The sequence below is a fragment of the Schistocerca americana genome, chromosome 2 (genome assembly GCF_021461395.2).
Source record: "Schistocerca americana isolate TAMUIC-IGC-003095 chromosome 2, iqSchAmer2.1, whole genome shotgun sequence".
NCBI lineage: Eukaryota > Metazoa > Arthropoda > Insecta > Orthoptera > Acrididae > Schistocerca > Schistocerca americana.
This window is the reverse complement of record NC_060120.1, coordinates 311,924,385-311,941,841: the sequence shown is the minus strand read 5'-3', so window position 1 is coordinate 311,941,841 and position 17,457 is coordinate 311,924,385. Positions and strand designations below refer to the sequence as shown.

The 17,457-nt window shown below is 36.9% G+C and overlaps 1 protein-coding gene across 1 annotated transcript in view; it reads right to left on the bottom strand.

Moving 5' to 3' along the window:
* LOC124595813 overlaps positions 1–17,457 on the bottom strand; it is a 224,719-nt gene that overhangs the window by 28,627 nt on the left and 178,635 nt on the right. The window contains exons 8-9 of the mRNA XM_047134705.1: positions 8,104–8,187; positions 7,948–8,019 (exon numbers count right to left, since the gene is read on the bottom strand). Coding sequence (XP_046990661.1) covers positions 7,948–8,019; positions 8,104–8,187 — 156 coding nt within the window. The remainder of the gene's footprint in view (positions 1–7,947; positions 8,020–8,103; positions 8,188–17,457) is intronic.

Genomic DNA, 17,457 nt, shown 5'->3' with positions numbered 1-17,457 from the left:
GAGATAAGGAAGTAGGAGGTTCTGCACAGAACGGACAAAGCAAGAAACACATGGAAAATACTGACAAGAAGAAGGGAGATGACAATAGAATTTGTGTTGAGGCATCAGGGAATAAACTCCATGTTACTAAGGGAAGAGTTGAAGGTAAAAGCTGTAAGGGAAGACAGAGACTGGAATATATCTAGCAAATAATTAATGATATAGGATGCAAGTGCTGTCATAAAATGAAGAGGTTGGTATTGTAGAGGAGTTTGTGGTGGGCCAAATCGAACCAGTCAGGAGACAGATGACTCAAAAAACTACATCTAGAGGTATGTCTCCACACATTAAAAATTAATGTGATACTCTTGTTAGAAACAGGCTTCTCTTCAGTTACAAACTCATGTTACTCATTAATAGAACTTTTAATTCCACAGTTGTGCACCTTCAATGTACCAGTACAACCATTGGCACAAGTCGGTCTCTTTTCATATAACCCACAAGCACAGAAAATTTGACAAAATGCGTTAAAAATTTGTTTATGAGTTAGTAGGTTGCCTGCCTCCTATATGTTAATGGCTGCCTGCTCATTATTTCATTATGTAATGATGGATGAAGGGATTAAATATGTCAGTGCACCCTGATATCCCATACACTGGTTTGAATCTTCTATGCCTGTATCTGCTTCTAAATTAGGTTTCAGGACAGATGCATAAGAGGCATGTTTGAAAGCAACTAGAAGGAATTAAAGCAGTTACAAGGATATAAAATAAATATTAACACAATGGATTAAGTTGCAAGTCACACCATCACAGACAGAAAACAGTTACACTTTCTTTATAAGGAAACCATATGATGAGTACTGTTCAGCCTTGTGGCTACTATAAGTAACAAGGTGAGTCCAGAGATCTGGAGTCCCCCCCCCCCCCCCCCCCCACCAAAAATCATCTAAATGAAATTACATATGACCGAGTTACTGTGGAGTGAAACTGAAAGATATTTTGATTTTCAATCATACAACAAAAATGGGATATGCACTATCAATAGTCAGCAAGGTCAATGATAGATTTAAACTGTCCATACATCTGTAGCACTGCTGGTCATCACCCATACCTATTTTAGCAAAGACAATTGTTGGCCTTGCCTGAGCTCAGTTGTTGTTTTGTTAATCAGTTCAGTTCTTATTTGCTATTAAATTTAAAGTAAGTACTATCATTTATTGTTTTTGTGCTGTGTGCTGTTGTGGTAGTTTCTAATTATGGATAGGCTTGCAACAAGAAAGAAAAGGAAAACAGATTTTGATTCACCTGCTAGTGTTATGGTATTTTAAAAATGTGTACACACCACTGTAAGAGCTTAATTACCTAGCTGTCTATCTATGTATCTACAGCAGCACTGGAGTTGTTATTTGGAGCCTGGAAGAACTTTGGGATTGCAATATTTCAGTATTTCACAAGGCACTGAAGTGGTAAATATCATTACAAATAACATTATATTAAAATTAGCGCATACAAATACACTTGGATTTGTCTGTGTTGCCCAAAAATCATGTGTATCAACAAAAATATCACACAAAAGGTGATGGGTGTATTTCTTTAAAATAGTTACTAAATATTCTATCATTAGTAGCCCAAATGACAAAACATCACCCAGTCTGGTTATCCAGATGGTACTCAGTTATGAAAAACAGTTCCGATACAGAATGATGAGGATGGGTTTGTGGAGATAGAAAGGAGTATTTGATGGTAGTAAATTATATAGTTCATTCATTTCTAAAAGATTTTTTCAGTGGGCTGATTGAATACATCAAAGCTGACTGTGCCCTGCATTCATCTCTCCCCCTTTCATGCAAAATCAACATACACTATTGTAATACTATAATAATTGAAGCCAGAAAGTCCACGCACAATTAAATCTTAAAATATGCATCCATTCATGCCCTACCAAATAACTAAACAGGCACAATTAAAGGAAGAACATGCAACGTCAGAATTCAATATTTTGTTGTGGTGCATTTTATTTTATTTTAAAACAATGTATAACAACCAGTTTTTCCAAATTCTCCACCGACTTGGGGTAACGCTGCTTGATTCAGGAGGCGAAGTGGATTGAAAATGGTTTTCAGTTTAGCAAATGGTATGGTTGGTCACTTACTATAGGCCACAACCAGTTCCTTCCAAACACCTTTCTTTCTCAACAGATTTCAGTTCCATTAAAGACCTAACCCTTTGCTTAAATGTAAAGTACTGCATCAAAGGTAAGCCGAGCATCTCTTCAGAGACTCCTGGCACTAAAAGCCATATAATAAATAAATAATAATCTAGATTCTCCCCGTTTAGGCACACATGTTTGTATGTTGCGATATTCTTTAATGCAGAAAATGATCTTTTGTACACTGCAAGAAGTGAGAGATGCATACTTAAATGAGGAAATTTGGGAAAATGTAAGGTTGAATAACTCAAAATCCTTTGCATTTTTGCTACCAAAAATTGTTCTAGATCCCCTGTGAAACAGAACTCCCTTTATTCCAAAAGCCCTGTTGATAAAAATCATGGTGTTGCAAAATATTTGCACTCAAACATTTCTAATAACTTCCTCAACTCAAATCCAGACTGAAAGAAGAAGAGTGTAAAATGACCTGGGAGGGTGAAGGAAGATTGGAGATTGAATGCTTGTTAGTGGTTTGCCAAATATAGCAGTCCTAAGTAATGAGATCATATCTCCCCTTGGTGAAAACTCCAAGATCATTGTCGAATAAAATGGTTTCTCATACTTTATGGAAATTTTCAGAATAAATGAAGAAATGAGTTTTTTTAAGGTCCTCTTTAACAAATCAGACCCTGCCACCCCTCCCCCCCTCCCCCTCTTTTTTGATCAAATCCTGGCTACATCCTTGTATGCAATACTCGTGTAACATTACATTCATTACTTGTGACATTTCTGTACATTTGGTCACCCTAATAGTGTACAGAATATTATGATAAGTTTAATTTTCCACATCTTTACTCAGCAAGCCTCCTAATGGAATGTGGGAGGGAGTACCTCTGGTACCACTACCTTGCCAGTTCCATTCACAAACTGGGGATGAGAAGAATGAATGTCAATATCAGTAAACCTCTGTATGAGCTCTAATTTATTTAATTTGCATGTAATGGTCATTTTGCAAGATGTAGATAAAGAAAAAGAGGCAGCAGTATCTCATCTTAATAGGGAACCTGAAACATTTAGCTCTGGAAAAGAGCAGTTAGAAGAACTGTGGCTCAAGTTCAGAAGAATAGTTGGTGATGAACTTGATTGATAAGTACCTAGTAAAACAGTTGCAGGTGGGAGGGGCTCTCTTTGGTATACAGTCACTATAATGAAACTTCTAAAGGAATAGAGACTACTACACACTTGGTGCAAAACAAATCATAGAGAGATGCTGAATGAAATTCATTTGGCTGTCAAGAAAGCAGTGCCTGAAGCCCTCAGTGACCATTGTTGTAGAATATTATTGAAAGATCTCTCACAAAACCCAAAGAAATTCTGGTCAAGTGTAAAGGCTATTTGTGATACCAAAGCAAGTATCTAGAAACTAATGGATGAGATTGGCACTGAAACCGAGGGTAGCAAAGCAAAAGCAAAAACACTGAATTTTATTTTCAAATGTTCCATTATAAATGAAAATCCTGGTGTATTGGACTACTGGAAAGATGAGTGGTACAGATATTATTACGTCATTCACAAAACTACCATCCAACATCCATTTGCTGTAGAATCTTAGAACATATTCTGAGCTCGAACATAATGAAGTCTCTCCAACAGAATGACCTTCTCCAAGCCAACCAAAATGAATTCTGAAAACATCAGTCATGTGAAACCCGACTCTCACTTTTCTCGCATCACACCCTGAAAGTCATGGATCAACACCTTTGCTGCTCATGTTGTACATTAATGCCCTTGTAGATGATATAAATAGTAACCTCAGACTTTTCACAGCTGATGCTATTATCTATAATGAAGTTTTGTCTGAAAAAAGTAGCACAAACATTCAGCCATATATTGTTAAGTTGTCAGAGTGATGTAAAGATTAGAATCTTGCTATAAATGTTCAGAAATTTAAAACTGTGTGCGTCACAAAATGTAAAAATTTAATGTCCTATGACTACAGTATCAAGAAGCTACAAATCAAATTGGTAAACTCATACCTATGTGCAAAGGTTTGTAGAGACAGGAAATGGAATGCTCACACAGGACCAGGCATAGGACAAGCAGGTGGCAGACCTCAGTTCATTGGTAGAATGCTGGGGAAATCAGTCTACTTAGGAGATTGCTTATAGATCAGTTTCAAATACTGCTCAACTGAGCACGATTCATACCAAATAGGACTAACAGAGGCTATTGACCATATATAGCAGGAATGATCACAGGTTTCTTTGACCCACAGGAGAGTGTCATGAAGATGCTGAAGAAACTGAAGTGGCAGATAGTTGAAGAAATACACAAACTACCCCAAGGAAGCATGCTTAGAAAATGTTTAATTTCTAGCCTTACATCATCAATCTAGGAATATATTATAAAGGGAGTGGTAATATATTCCTAGATTGATGATGTACAATCATGAGAACGAGATTAGATTAGTTATAGCACACACAGAAGCATTTAAAGTCATTCTTGCCATACTCCATAAATGAGTACCCTGTGCCATGCCCTCCACAGTGATTTCCAGAGTATGGACATAGATGTGAGAGGAAGCATTATGTTGCCCTGACTTCTCAGAACACATGCTTTCACAATTTCAACAGTAAACCATTTCATATTTATTTATTTATTTTATTTATTTATTTATTTATTTATATATATTTTTTATATATATATTTTTATTCATAATGCATAATGTCTCTCTTGTAGCATATGCCATTGGAATTTGTTGAGCATCTCCATAACACTATCACACTTAATAAATCAGGGCTGGCCATGGCATGCCAAACTTCATGCATACAGCATGTGCAGGCCATGGGCAAGCCAGGGCCCAAACATGGCTTTTCTCGGTCCTTCTTGGAAGTACCTGGAACAGTGTGACATTTCATTTAGCATTGCAGTGCAGCATTCTTTGGTCGTCACAACTCTCGGAGTTCAGCAGAACAGTTCCGTCAGCACCTTTTAATCTTCAATATTTGTTTATGGTATGAGGGACAGTCACAGGTCCAGTGACAATTTGCACAAAAAGAGGCAGTTCACCAATCTTTCATCACAATCTTTTAAAATAAGTGAGAATGAAAGAAGAGAGGGATGAGAGTTCCCAATTTACATAAGTGACTGGCATTGCATATCTGCTATGAAATGGCATTACCTTACCACGCAGAAAGAATTTAAAGATTTAGTTGACAAGGAAATAGCAAAAAATTACAAAGATTGACAGACAGTATTCAGTGTTTTGTACATTAAAAAGCACTTTGTGCTAAATTTGTAGGTCTGGAGCACGTGAAGAAATTGGTGATACAAATTATTGCACACATTATTCTTTTGACAGTTGGAACAGGTTTCAACTGAACTCAACAAAGAGTTGGAGACTTCATGCATTAATACAAAGTATTTTGGTTAAGTCAAGAGGTACATCAGAGATGATTTTTTTTTATTTAAAACTCACTATTATTGAATTTATGAAGGAAAAAGGAGTGCAGGAATGAAAATTAGAACATCCAGAATGAAACGCAGACTTCACATTTTAACTGGACTGCATGCTGCCCACAGTAAGAAACTGCAAGGTACCTTCTCTTTGATTGATGGGGGATGCATTTTAAAAGAAAATCACATTGTAGAAGGCACACATTTTGATAAAGACAGTCTAGTTCCCTAAACTGACTCACCTGAAGAAAACACAAGGTTTGAAGAATTCATTGTTGCCTTAAAACAATTACAAGGATAGTTTTATAAAGATTTTGGGGACGCTATCAACATTACATCTGCTCCTGAGCTTTTTTGGACACCATTTGCCATTCCAGTTGAAATGGCTCCTGTGCATGTGCAGATGTAGCTGATTGATCCGCAAGGTAATTCCAGTTTTAATGGCAGATCTCGTGACATGAAAACTGCCCAGGACATCGACATTGCTTTCCTCAGGTAGAGTACAAGTCTTCATAATAAGGTTGCAAAAGTGCTACAATATTTCAATTGGCATATTTGTGTTAAAGGCCTTTTTTGATCATGAAACTAAGTAAGTTATGATTATGTGACAACTTGAGTGCAAAACTCTGTGAAATTGTCTGTGTCTGTTTGTATGCCAGCAGTTTGTAGCAGACAAAAATTATATTGTGTCTTTAGTGTGCAAAAAGTAGTTGAATATTATTGAAAATATGTTTTGTTAGTGAGAAATATAAATTCAGAATCAAGTAGTATGCAGTGTGCCTACACTGCAATTTAAATGCGGCACATTCGCGGTTTCCCCCTCTTCCACGTCCTTGTAGTAAGATAGCATGGTATTGTGGTGGGGGAAATGTGAATTGAGGCTGAGGTCCTTGGCATTCATTCTCTGGGCATGGCTCGTGAGCCGAAATGTTGGCTGCTCCTGTACTAAAACTACCCATGACAAAATGTTAAAAAATGTTTTGATGGTTCTCTTCTAGATCTTCTATTAATTCAGCTTCCTGAGAGCACCAGAGTGATTGCATTACTCGAGAATAAGTCCAAAAAATGTTTTTCAAGCTACTTTTTTCACAGATGAATTTCGTTTTAACATTCTTCCAATGAATCTCAGGTTGGAATCTGCACTTTTCATAATTATTTATATGTGTCCTTTCCATTTTAGTTCATTCTGTCTTAGTACTCAGAGGTATTTTATGAGTCATACTGTTTCCAATGGTTTATTGCCAATGGAATAACTGGACAGTAATGGACCTTTTGGTTTATTGACACACATTACATTTATTTACATTCAGGGTCCACTGGCAGTCACTGCACTAATTAGCAATCCTTCACATATATTCTTGCATTTTTCCACTGAAATCTGATGCAACCCTTCCTCTATTCAACAGCATCATCTGCACATAGCCTCATGATGTTTCTGAATTTATTCACTAGATCATTTGTGTACACTGCAAACAGTAACAGTTCTGCAACACTCCCTTGGGGTACTCCAAAAAATTACCTTTACATTTCTAAGTTCCTGTTTTGTTCACTGTGCAACAGTGTGGAAAAGTATCAGATGCCCCGCGGAAGTCAAGAAACATGGAATCAACCTGAATGCAGTTGTCTACTGCAATCTGATTCCCACGGACAGAAGGTGCTTGCAGAGTCTATGTTGATTTTCTTACAGTATATCTTCATTCTCCAAAAATGTTATTATTTTCTAATATTTCTGATTCTTGGTTAATAAAAAATCATTTTCAGTGATGCAGGATTGTTATAATTCCGATCATCTGGCCCAAGTCTACATTTTTGTGGAATAGATACAGTGCTAAGACTACCACAATTTGCACAACTTAAATGAACATCTGACCTGTCTGCATGGTGAATTATTAACAAGAAATTAAGAGAGCCTCTGCAAGTTCTTTAGTTTAAATACATACAGAAGCTACATTTTCAAAAGCCAATAATCTACTGTCCACCTGTGTACTGCCATTAGGATGGCACTTTTAAGTACAGATCAAGTGTATGAGGAACTGGTGAGAGGATGATGTCAGATTAAACAATGTGATTTTCTGTGACAATGTTGTACAATTTAATTATGCTAATTTGCCTCCAATCAACTGTGACTCAAGTAAGCAGAGTGTTTTATTCTCTATCTAATCATTTGTACTGCTGACAAAATTTCTATTCATTTCCTTGAAATATATATATGTATATAGTTTTGCTACTTGGTACAGGATTTAAGAGCCAGACAGAAAAATGTTCCTTGTTCAAAATGAAAATAAAAAAGAACAAAAGAAAATGATGAAAAGAACACTTCATTTCTGTTTATTATTACTATCTTGTGATAAAAGAAATTACCTGCCTGGTTTTCTGGTGGTCCAATCCTGAATGAGTTCTCATCACATGGCTCATAGGCTATGGAGCACATACCTGTCAAAAATAAAATGCCACTGCATAAACAACCAATTCTCGGATCTTGCTTTTGAAATGATGATGACAATAATTGTACCATACCTGATTCCTGCCTGACACAAATCAGGTAATCCTGATTGGCTAAATGTCTTCCATTGTCAGCAAAGTTCATTGTTCGTATAATACCTGTTAATAAAATATTCACAAGATGTAATACCAGTAATAATAATCAGAAGAAAATCAGAACAAGTGTCCAAGTGGATGAATACTAGGATAACTTGGTGATGGTCAAGAGAATAAAAGATTAACAAAAAAAATCCAGAGGAAAATAAACAAATTACATTACTTTTTTTATAACTTACAGAGGTATTTCAAATATAGGCATAGCTTGAAATAACATACGTCAGTCATCACCAAAATTCATTAGGTTGTTACCAAGGCAGTGTTGCACAAAATACAATATACATGCATGCTGGTAGCACTGCAATATGCTTAATTCATCTGTACATGATATGTTTGAAAGTAGAACAGCCATTAGTGCTAGTGAGTGAGAATGAAATAGCTCAGGCAGCCAACTTGGTCATACAGAGCCACAGCATCATCTGGCAGTTGAACTTATTGTAAGTAGATTTGAAGAGATAGTCTGGTAATAATGTGTAACCACAAGTCTGCTTACTTATGATTCAACTGACAGTTACAACATCCATCAGTGAGCAAAATTTTCTACTATTCAGTCAAAAGAATAGGACTGCAACTCTATTCGAAGTATGATTCTTCTATAGTCACCAGGAGTATATATTATTTATTTTTCACATATTGCTTTATGTAGGTAATACATATACAGTTTTACTCTACCTTACATCCACCTTTTCCGGTCACAGCCAGAAGCCCATATGCACATTGCTAAAGTTTCCTCTAGTATGTTTCTTCTATATAATGACCACCTCAATGTAATGTTCATATTTCTGGAACCCTAGCCAATTATTTCCCTATTCATAACATTTAAGACACTGGTGTAGATGCTTCATTTTCCATTTTGTAGATCTGTACAGCTCCGAAAGTCTGTGCTCAGCATGAGTCACACATCAGTGTCAATGTCTGAGTCACAAGAGATGTGGCCACATCATACTTGTCACTTGTCTCATTGGTGCTATTTTGCTTTTTCTTTTCCCCGCATAAGAAAATGCTGGACACCTGTACAGTGTGTTTAATTTTATATATATATATATATATATATATATATATATATATATATATATATATATATATATATATATATAAAGATGATGTGACTTACCAAACGAAAGCGCTGGCACGTCGATAGACACACAAACAAACACAAACATACACACAAAATTCAAGCTTTCGCAACAAACTGTTGCCTCATCAGGAAAGAGGGAAGGAGAGGGAAAGACGAAAGGATGTGGGTTTTAAGGGAGAGGGTAAGGAGTCATTCCAATCCCGGGAGCGGAAAGACTTACCTTAGGGGGAAAAAGGGCAGGTATACACTTGCACACACACACACATATCCATCCACACATATACAAACACAAGCAGACATATTTAAATACCAAGTGTGTGTGTGTGTGTGTGTGTGTGTGTGTATATGTGTGTGTGTGTATATATATATATATATATATATATATATATATATATATATATATATATATATATAAAAAGAAAGATGATGAAACTTACCAAACAAAAGCGCTGGCAGGTCGATAGACACACAAACAAACACAAACATACACACAAAATTCTAGCTTTCGCAACCAATGGTTGCCTCGTCAGGAAAGAGGGAAGGAGAAGGAAAGACAAAAGGATATGGGTTTTAAGGGAGAGGGTAAGGAGTCATTCCAATCCCGGGAGCGGAAAGACTTACCTTAGGGGGAAAAAAGGACAGGTATACACTCGCACACACACACATATCCATCCACACATACACAGACACAAGCAGACATTTGTAAAGGCAAAGAGTTTGGGCATTTTTTGGGCAGAGATGTCAGTCGGGGCGGATGTACAGAGGCAAAGATGAAGTTGAAAGACAGGTGAGGTATGAGCGGCGGCAAATTGAAATTAGAAATTAGCGGAGATTGAGGCCTGGCGGATAGCGAGAAGAAAGGATATGCTGAAGGGCAAGTTCCCATCTCCGGAGTTCTGACAGGTTGGTGTTAGTGGGAAGTATCCAGATAACCCGGACGGTGTAACTCTGTGCCAAGATGTGCTGGCCGTGCACCAAGGCATGTTTAGCCACAGGGTGATCCTCATTACCAACAAACACTGTCTGCCTGTGTCCATTCATGCGAATGGACAGTTTGTTGCTGGTCATTCCCACATAGAACGCTTCACAGTGTAGGCAGGTCAGTTGGTAAATCACATGGGTGCTTTCACACGTGGCTCTGCCTTTGATCGTGTACACCTTCCGGGTTACAGGACTGGAATAGGTGGTGGTGGGAGGGTGCATGGGACAGGTTTTACACCGGGGGCGGTTACAGGGGTAGGAGCCAGAGGGTAGGGAAGGTGGTTTGGGGATTTCATAGGGATGAACTAAGAGGTTGCGAAGGTTAGGTGGACGGCGGAAAGACACTCTTGGTGGAGTGGGGAGGATTTCATGAAGGATGGATCTCATTTCAGGGCAGGATTTGAGGAAGTCGTATCCCTGCTGGAGAGCCACATTCAGAATCTGATCCAGTCCCGGAAAGTATCCTGTCACAAGTGGGGCACTTTTGGGGTTCTTCTGTGGAAGGTTCCGGGTTTGAGGAGATGAGGATGTGGCTCTGGTTATTTGCTTCTGTACCAGGTCGGGAGGGTAGTTACGGGATATTATAAAATATTATAATTTTATTTATTATTTAATTTATGTGTTTATTTATGCCCCTATTACATGATACACCTGAGATGCACCTCAAGTGTACATTTTTGGACTGTAGATTGGTTCACATCGACCAATTACTCAATACACATGGGATATTCCTGGCGCAAATCTGTACACACAAACTAGATGGAATAACACTTGAAAATGGAAGAGGAATGAGTCATTTTTTGTGAAGTCGTTTATTTGAATTAAAAATGGAAAATGGAAGTGAAAATAAAAGTGATAGTTAGTTGGAAGATGAAGCTGAAACCCTGTATACAAAGGCAGCTGAAGGATTTGAAACATTCAGGAGGTTCATGGTGGCCCATAAACTTGAGGACACAACAATAGCACAACTTTCTCATTTGGAGCAAGAAATGGTTCTTATACACTCTAGAAGAAACCTGAAGCAAACAAGTTTGCTTAACTACTACAAAAAGTCCCAAGTACGTGATGTTCTAGTTGTGCCAGTTCACAGTTTTTAGCAACTGTTTGACTGAAGTTGTATTTTACAAGTTCATTATTAAAGTAATTATTTGCAGTTAATTCTTTTTTTAATTTTTACCATTCACTGGTTTTCTGTAGTATGTCCTCAGTAAAATTTGACTCGACTTCTATAATTATCAACTGGAGGTCTTCCTCCTTATAGTGTCTTCCTCCATACAGTGTTCAGAATTCATGGTCCCTTAAAAAATCTTATGTAGAGGTTTATCGTTTTGTACAGTATATCGCTCATCACAGAATGAAGTATTTTGGGTGAGTTCCTTGGAATGTATATTGACCTGCAGGTCTATGAATGACCATTCTCGCCATGGATCAGTCAAATGGACTAGTCAAGGTCTGTCTTGTAAAGTAGTAATAGACAAGTTTCAGTTCAGTGAGAAGTCAGATTTTGGTTATTCATCAGACTTTTGTGTAAGGTATAGTTATTCATCAGACTTCCATGTAATGTATGCCTACTGTCAAATTTCCTGGACAGTGCCTATATTGAGAAAATGGAACTTTAGGCAAATGAACATAACTCTATGAGATTCCACATCAATTTGTGACTGACAAGTATACAGACAGGAGTCAGAAAAAAGGGAAATTTTTAAATTTGTGTTGATAGCCCTGGACGATTGTTTATTTATTTATTTATGTAGCACCCATATTATCACATTCATGATATTGACTTGTCAAAGTACAAAACAGTATAAAATATTATGTATCTGTATTATGTACAAAAATCTTATCATTCGTATTGCGGCATCGATAGGTCATAGTGACCATAGAAAACATTAATCTTTGGGACTAAGGTCACTCATCTGAGACACCATATTAATTCAGTCTGTTCCTATACCTTGTACTGTGTGCACGTGTATGATAATTGTCAAAGTATATGCATGTGCAGATATTAGTGAGGACAGTTTATTCCATATACCACTATTTGTATCCTGTTCCCATAGTATCAACACATCTTTATAACAAAAACATTATTTTGTTTAATTAGGTTATAAAATTATATCTGTACACACAGATAAAATAAAAGCTAGTGAAGTACCATGGTTGATTTTACTAAAACTATTAAATACCAATACTTTAGTTAAATAGACATAGTAACATATGGCACAAAAGTTAGGTGCATAATTAGATACATACAGGGATAAAAGAAGTTTAGTTTTATGTAGGAATGGTTTGATAATTATAGATTTTTATTTAGAGAGCTATGAAAGACCTACAGATCTGAGCAAAATTCCAGGTATTCATTAATGGTGTAGAAGTTGTTGTTTATTAGTAGAGTTTTAGTTCCTTTTTTTGTATTAATGTTTGGCATTTTTTTGATGTTATCTAGCAATGCAATGTAAAGGATTTTTAGCTTGTAAACAGCATTGTTTCTGATATATTGATTTTCTGTGAACATCCCTATGATAATCATCCCTGTTCCTTGTTAGATAATTGTGGATCTCACTATTCGAAGCTGATACTTGATGGTTTTTAATGAAGCAGTACTTTCAAATATAAATATGAATGGTTAGGTCATGATTTTTAATTACTTGAAGTTACCTCTACATGATGCTCTGTAAGCAAAATCACTTATTAACCTTACAGCTTTCTTTTAAGCTTAAAAGACTGTTTGGTCAAATAGGTATTTCCCCACAATACTATACCATACCTCAGTAGACTATGCATGTATGCATAACAAATACTTAACCCTATTTCAGTATTGCAGCAATCTTTAAGCATTCTTAATATGTAATAGTACTTGCTTAATTTTTTTGCTAAGCATTTCTAAATGTGTTTCCCATCTTAGATACTCATCCACCCATAATCCTAAAAATTTTGTGTGATACTTTTGCTGAATTTGGCTATTTGATAATGTGAATTTTACATTGATTCTGTTTTTGTTCATTATATGGTTGAAGTTCATCCATACAGTTCTGTTGTCATTGACAACTAGACAGTTATCTTTAAACCATTTTTCTGCCACTTCTGCTGTTCTGTCAAGATTTTGCTGCACCTCCTAATTATTCTTTCCTTTTATAATGAAGCTGGTACCATCAGCAAGTAATATAGTATCTGCTGTTGAAAACTGTTGTGGTAGATCATTAATAAAAACCAATAATAACAATGGTCTCAATACTGAGGCCTGGGGCACCTCCCAATTAACCCTTTTATGTTCAGAATGGTACACATTCCCATCCTGAGAAATTTGCACTCTTTGTTTCCTATCAGTTAAATATTACTTGAACCACTCATAGGAAATACCACAGACACCATAATTATATAGTTTTAACAGTAAAAGATTATGATTTATGAGAGAAAACGCTTTAGAATGGTCAAAAAACAACCCACAGATCAGTTCCTTGTCCTTAATAACTTTGTAAACAATATTTAGGAAATTGAAGAGGGCTGTTTGTGTAGATTTGCATCTAGCAATCTGTCATACATTTCTCTTTCAATTATTTTCAAAAACACAGATAATAATGATAGTGGTCTGAAATTTTTAATGTCAAACTTGTTACCACTTTTATAAACTGGTGTTACTGTTGACTGCTTAAGTTTACTTGGAAACACACCAGTTTCAAAAGAGTCATTGACTATGTCCACAAGTTGAGAGACAAAATTATCATTACTATATACAGGGTTATTACAAATGATTGAAGCGATTTCACAGCTCTACAATAACTTCATTATTTGAGATATTTTCACAATGCTTTGCACACACATACAAAAACTCAAAAAGTTTTTTTAGGCATTCACAAATGTTCGATATGTGCCCCTTTAGTGATTCGGCAGACATCAAGCCGATAATCAAGTTCCTCCCACACTCGGCGCAGCATGTCCCCATCAATGAGTTCGAAAGCATCGTTGATGCGAGCTCGCAGTTCTGGCACGTTTCTTGGTAGAGGAGGTTTAAACACTGAATCTTTCACATAACCCCACAGAAAGAAATCGCATAGGGTTAAGTCTGGAGAGCGTGGAGACCATGACATGAATTGCTGATCATGATCTCCACCATGACCGATCCATCGGTTTTCCCTTACAGAGGCATCCAGAAGCTTTAAACTGCGCATACCATCGCTGAACGGAGTTAGCAGTTGGTGGATCTTTGTTGAACTTCATCCTGAAGTGTCATTCCACTGTTATGACTGACTGATGTGAGTACATTTCAAGCACGACATACGCTTTCTCGGCTCCTGTCGCCATTTTGTCTCACTGCACTCTCGAGCGCTCTGGCGGCAGAAACCTGAAGTGCGGCTTCAGCCGAACAAAACTTTATGAGTTTTTCTATGTATCTGTAGTGTGTCGTGACCATATGTCAATGAATGGAGCTACAGTGAATTTATGAAATCGCTTCAATCATTTGTAATAGCCCTGTATAATAATTTTGTCAGGGATACCATCAAATCTGCCGGTCATTTTACTCTTTAGTTTACTAATAGTCATTTGTACTTCTTTGGATGTTATGGGATACAGGTACATTGTCCTTTCATTTATTGGAGTTATTACCTTTGACTGTGATTATATTTAGTTGTGATTATGTTTTGGGCTACATTAATATAATGATCATTAAATATATTAGCGTTTGCCTATATGATTATTAATAAACTTTCCACACTGATTTCATTTTGTTGTTATCCTTTCTGATATGTGATTCATTGTGCTTCTTTTCTGCAGCAACTATAGCTTCCCTGTGCTTTTTCCTATAAAACTGTATATATGGTTTCGAGGTAGTACTTTTCTTTGCACACTTATACAGCATATTAAGACTTTCTGATGACTCTGATTTCACTTGTTATCCATGAATTGGATTTTTTGTTTATTTTCATTCTCTTCAGAGCCAATGAAATGTCATAGCAGTATTTATAATTTGACAAGAACTTGATGAATTTTATATCTACAGAACTCTTGGTTTTCATGTTCCAATTTACATTTTTAACATGAGATGAAAGACCCTAATGCTGTTATCATTAATTAATCTTCTCTCAATATACCTCCTGTTGTCACTTTTCTCATGAGATTTCCTTAAAGTCAGTTTAATTGCGTGATGGTCAGAGAAACCTGTATCCCATACCTCAGATTTAAAGCCACATTTTGTTTTGTCAATGAATTTTCGGCCAATAGTATTTTCACTTTTGCTGCCGTACCTGGTGATATCTTCTACACATATATCCCTACTGTATGTTTTTAGTAGATTAACCAGTTTCTGCCCTTAATGGTGAGTAATATATAGAAACCAGCCATTTAGTTGACATAGACTTTTGGGGTGCTGCACAAGATACATTTGCCACCAGTTTTTTTTTCCACCCCAAAAAACAGTTACGATGTGGAGGCTGCATGTAGAGAATTTGCCATCATTACAATTTAAGAAGCCCTAATCACCTAATCATGTTCCATCAGCACATGGAATAAACTATAAACTTGCGGATACATAACTTCGAGGATACATGTTCAACAACACAAAAAGAAACCTTTTGACTGGGTGTAAACTGTTCATACACCACAGACAATATCAAAGCCATCTGAGACACTGTCATAAGAAGTCCACACTGTTCACTTCATCAAAAGGCATCATCTTTACAGTTGTATAGTTCAAGTGTTTGAAGAATATTGGTACAGGACTTTCATTACCATCCATTCTAAAGTTGACAGTTGTCCAGGAACTGAAATGCAATGATCCACCTAATACAATGACAATTCTGAGAACTAATGGTTGAACAGATAAACAATGAAAATGAGTTTGTTAACAACATGTGGATGTCAGATGAAACCAATCTCCATCTGAGGATTTGTTAAAAAACAACATTTCCATTACTAGGCACAAAAGTATCCTCCTCACTGCACCAACAACCACTGCACAACAATGAATTTATCGTATGAGGTGCTGTGACACCATTTGACATAAATAGGACCTTCTTTTTTATTTTTTTGTTAGGATGAAAGTGGTCTTGCGAATACAGTCACATTGGATCAGTAGATTGTCATGCTCAAAATCTACAGGTATTTCCACATATTACTGACAATGGCTGGTTTCAGCAAGTTGGATCAATGTCACACAGCATAAATACTGATGGCTGTTGTAAGCCAGTTATTTGGAAACCATATAATTTCAAGAGATTGTGTTGTGGCGCTGATGAGGTCGACACCAGCATCGAGATGCGTTCGTCTTTGGATTCTGAGCATCGTCTTTAGACTCTGAGCATTGTCTTTGGGCTGTTCCGCCATGTTCAGTTCTTTGTGAGCCTTGCATGTGTTTAGATGAGTAAATAAACTACTGCAAAATGGGTGTTGTTTGGTGTAACCAACCCAAACTTCCCCCTCACTGGTGACCCCGACGTGACCCAGTGAGGGGGAAGTTCGGGTTTGTTACATCAAAGCTTAGAGTCCATAGACGAACGCATATCGATGCTGGTGTCGACCTTATCAGCACCACAGTGTCATTCCATGGCCTCCTGGATCTCCAGATCTATCAGCATGAAATTTTTTCTTTTGAGGTCACCTTAAATGCAAACTGTATCATAATTAACCTGCTATAACAGAAGAATTGAGAGCTAAGATCCAAGAAGCAATTGCCAAAATTCCTGTTGAAATGTGCAATTTATCCAAGAGACTGCTCGAATGTTTTCACAAAAGTGGAGCTCACCTGCAAGATGTCATCTTCAAGAAATAAATTCATTTAATATAGTCTTAAATTGCATGTTTTTGACTGTGATATGAAATGATCATGTGGCATTGTTAGCCAGGAGGCCCCATCCAGGGAAGTTCGGCCACCCAGTGCAAGTTGACGCCATACTGGGTGACTTGTGTGACAGTGATGAGAATGAAATGATGATTAGAACACCACAACAACCAGTCCACAAGTGGAGAAAATCTCCAACCCATCCAGGACTCAAACCCAGGCCCACTGCATGGGAGGCAAGCACGTTACCACTCAGCTAAGCAGGTGGACTTCTTGACTATAATATGACACAAATAAATTTACTTAACACATTTTTTTCATAAAAATATTTAATTTTTTCAATTTCCCATTTCTCTTAATCAGCGTGCATAAGATGAAATCCTCTTTATGCTGGTCCAATGAGTGATGAATTGTTCCTACAAAATATCAATGACACAGTGCT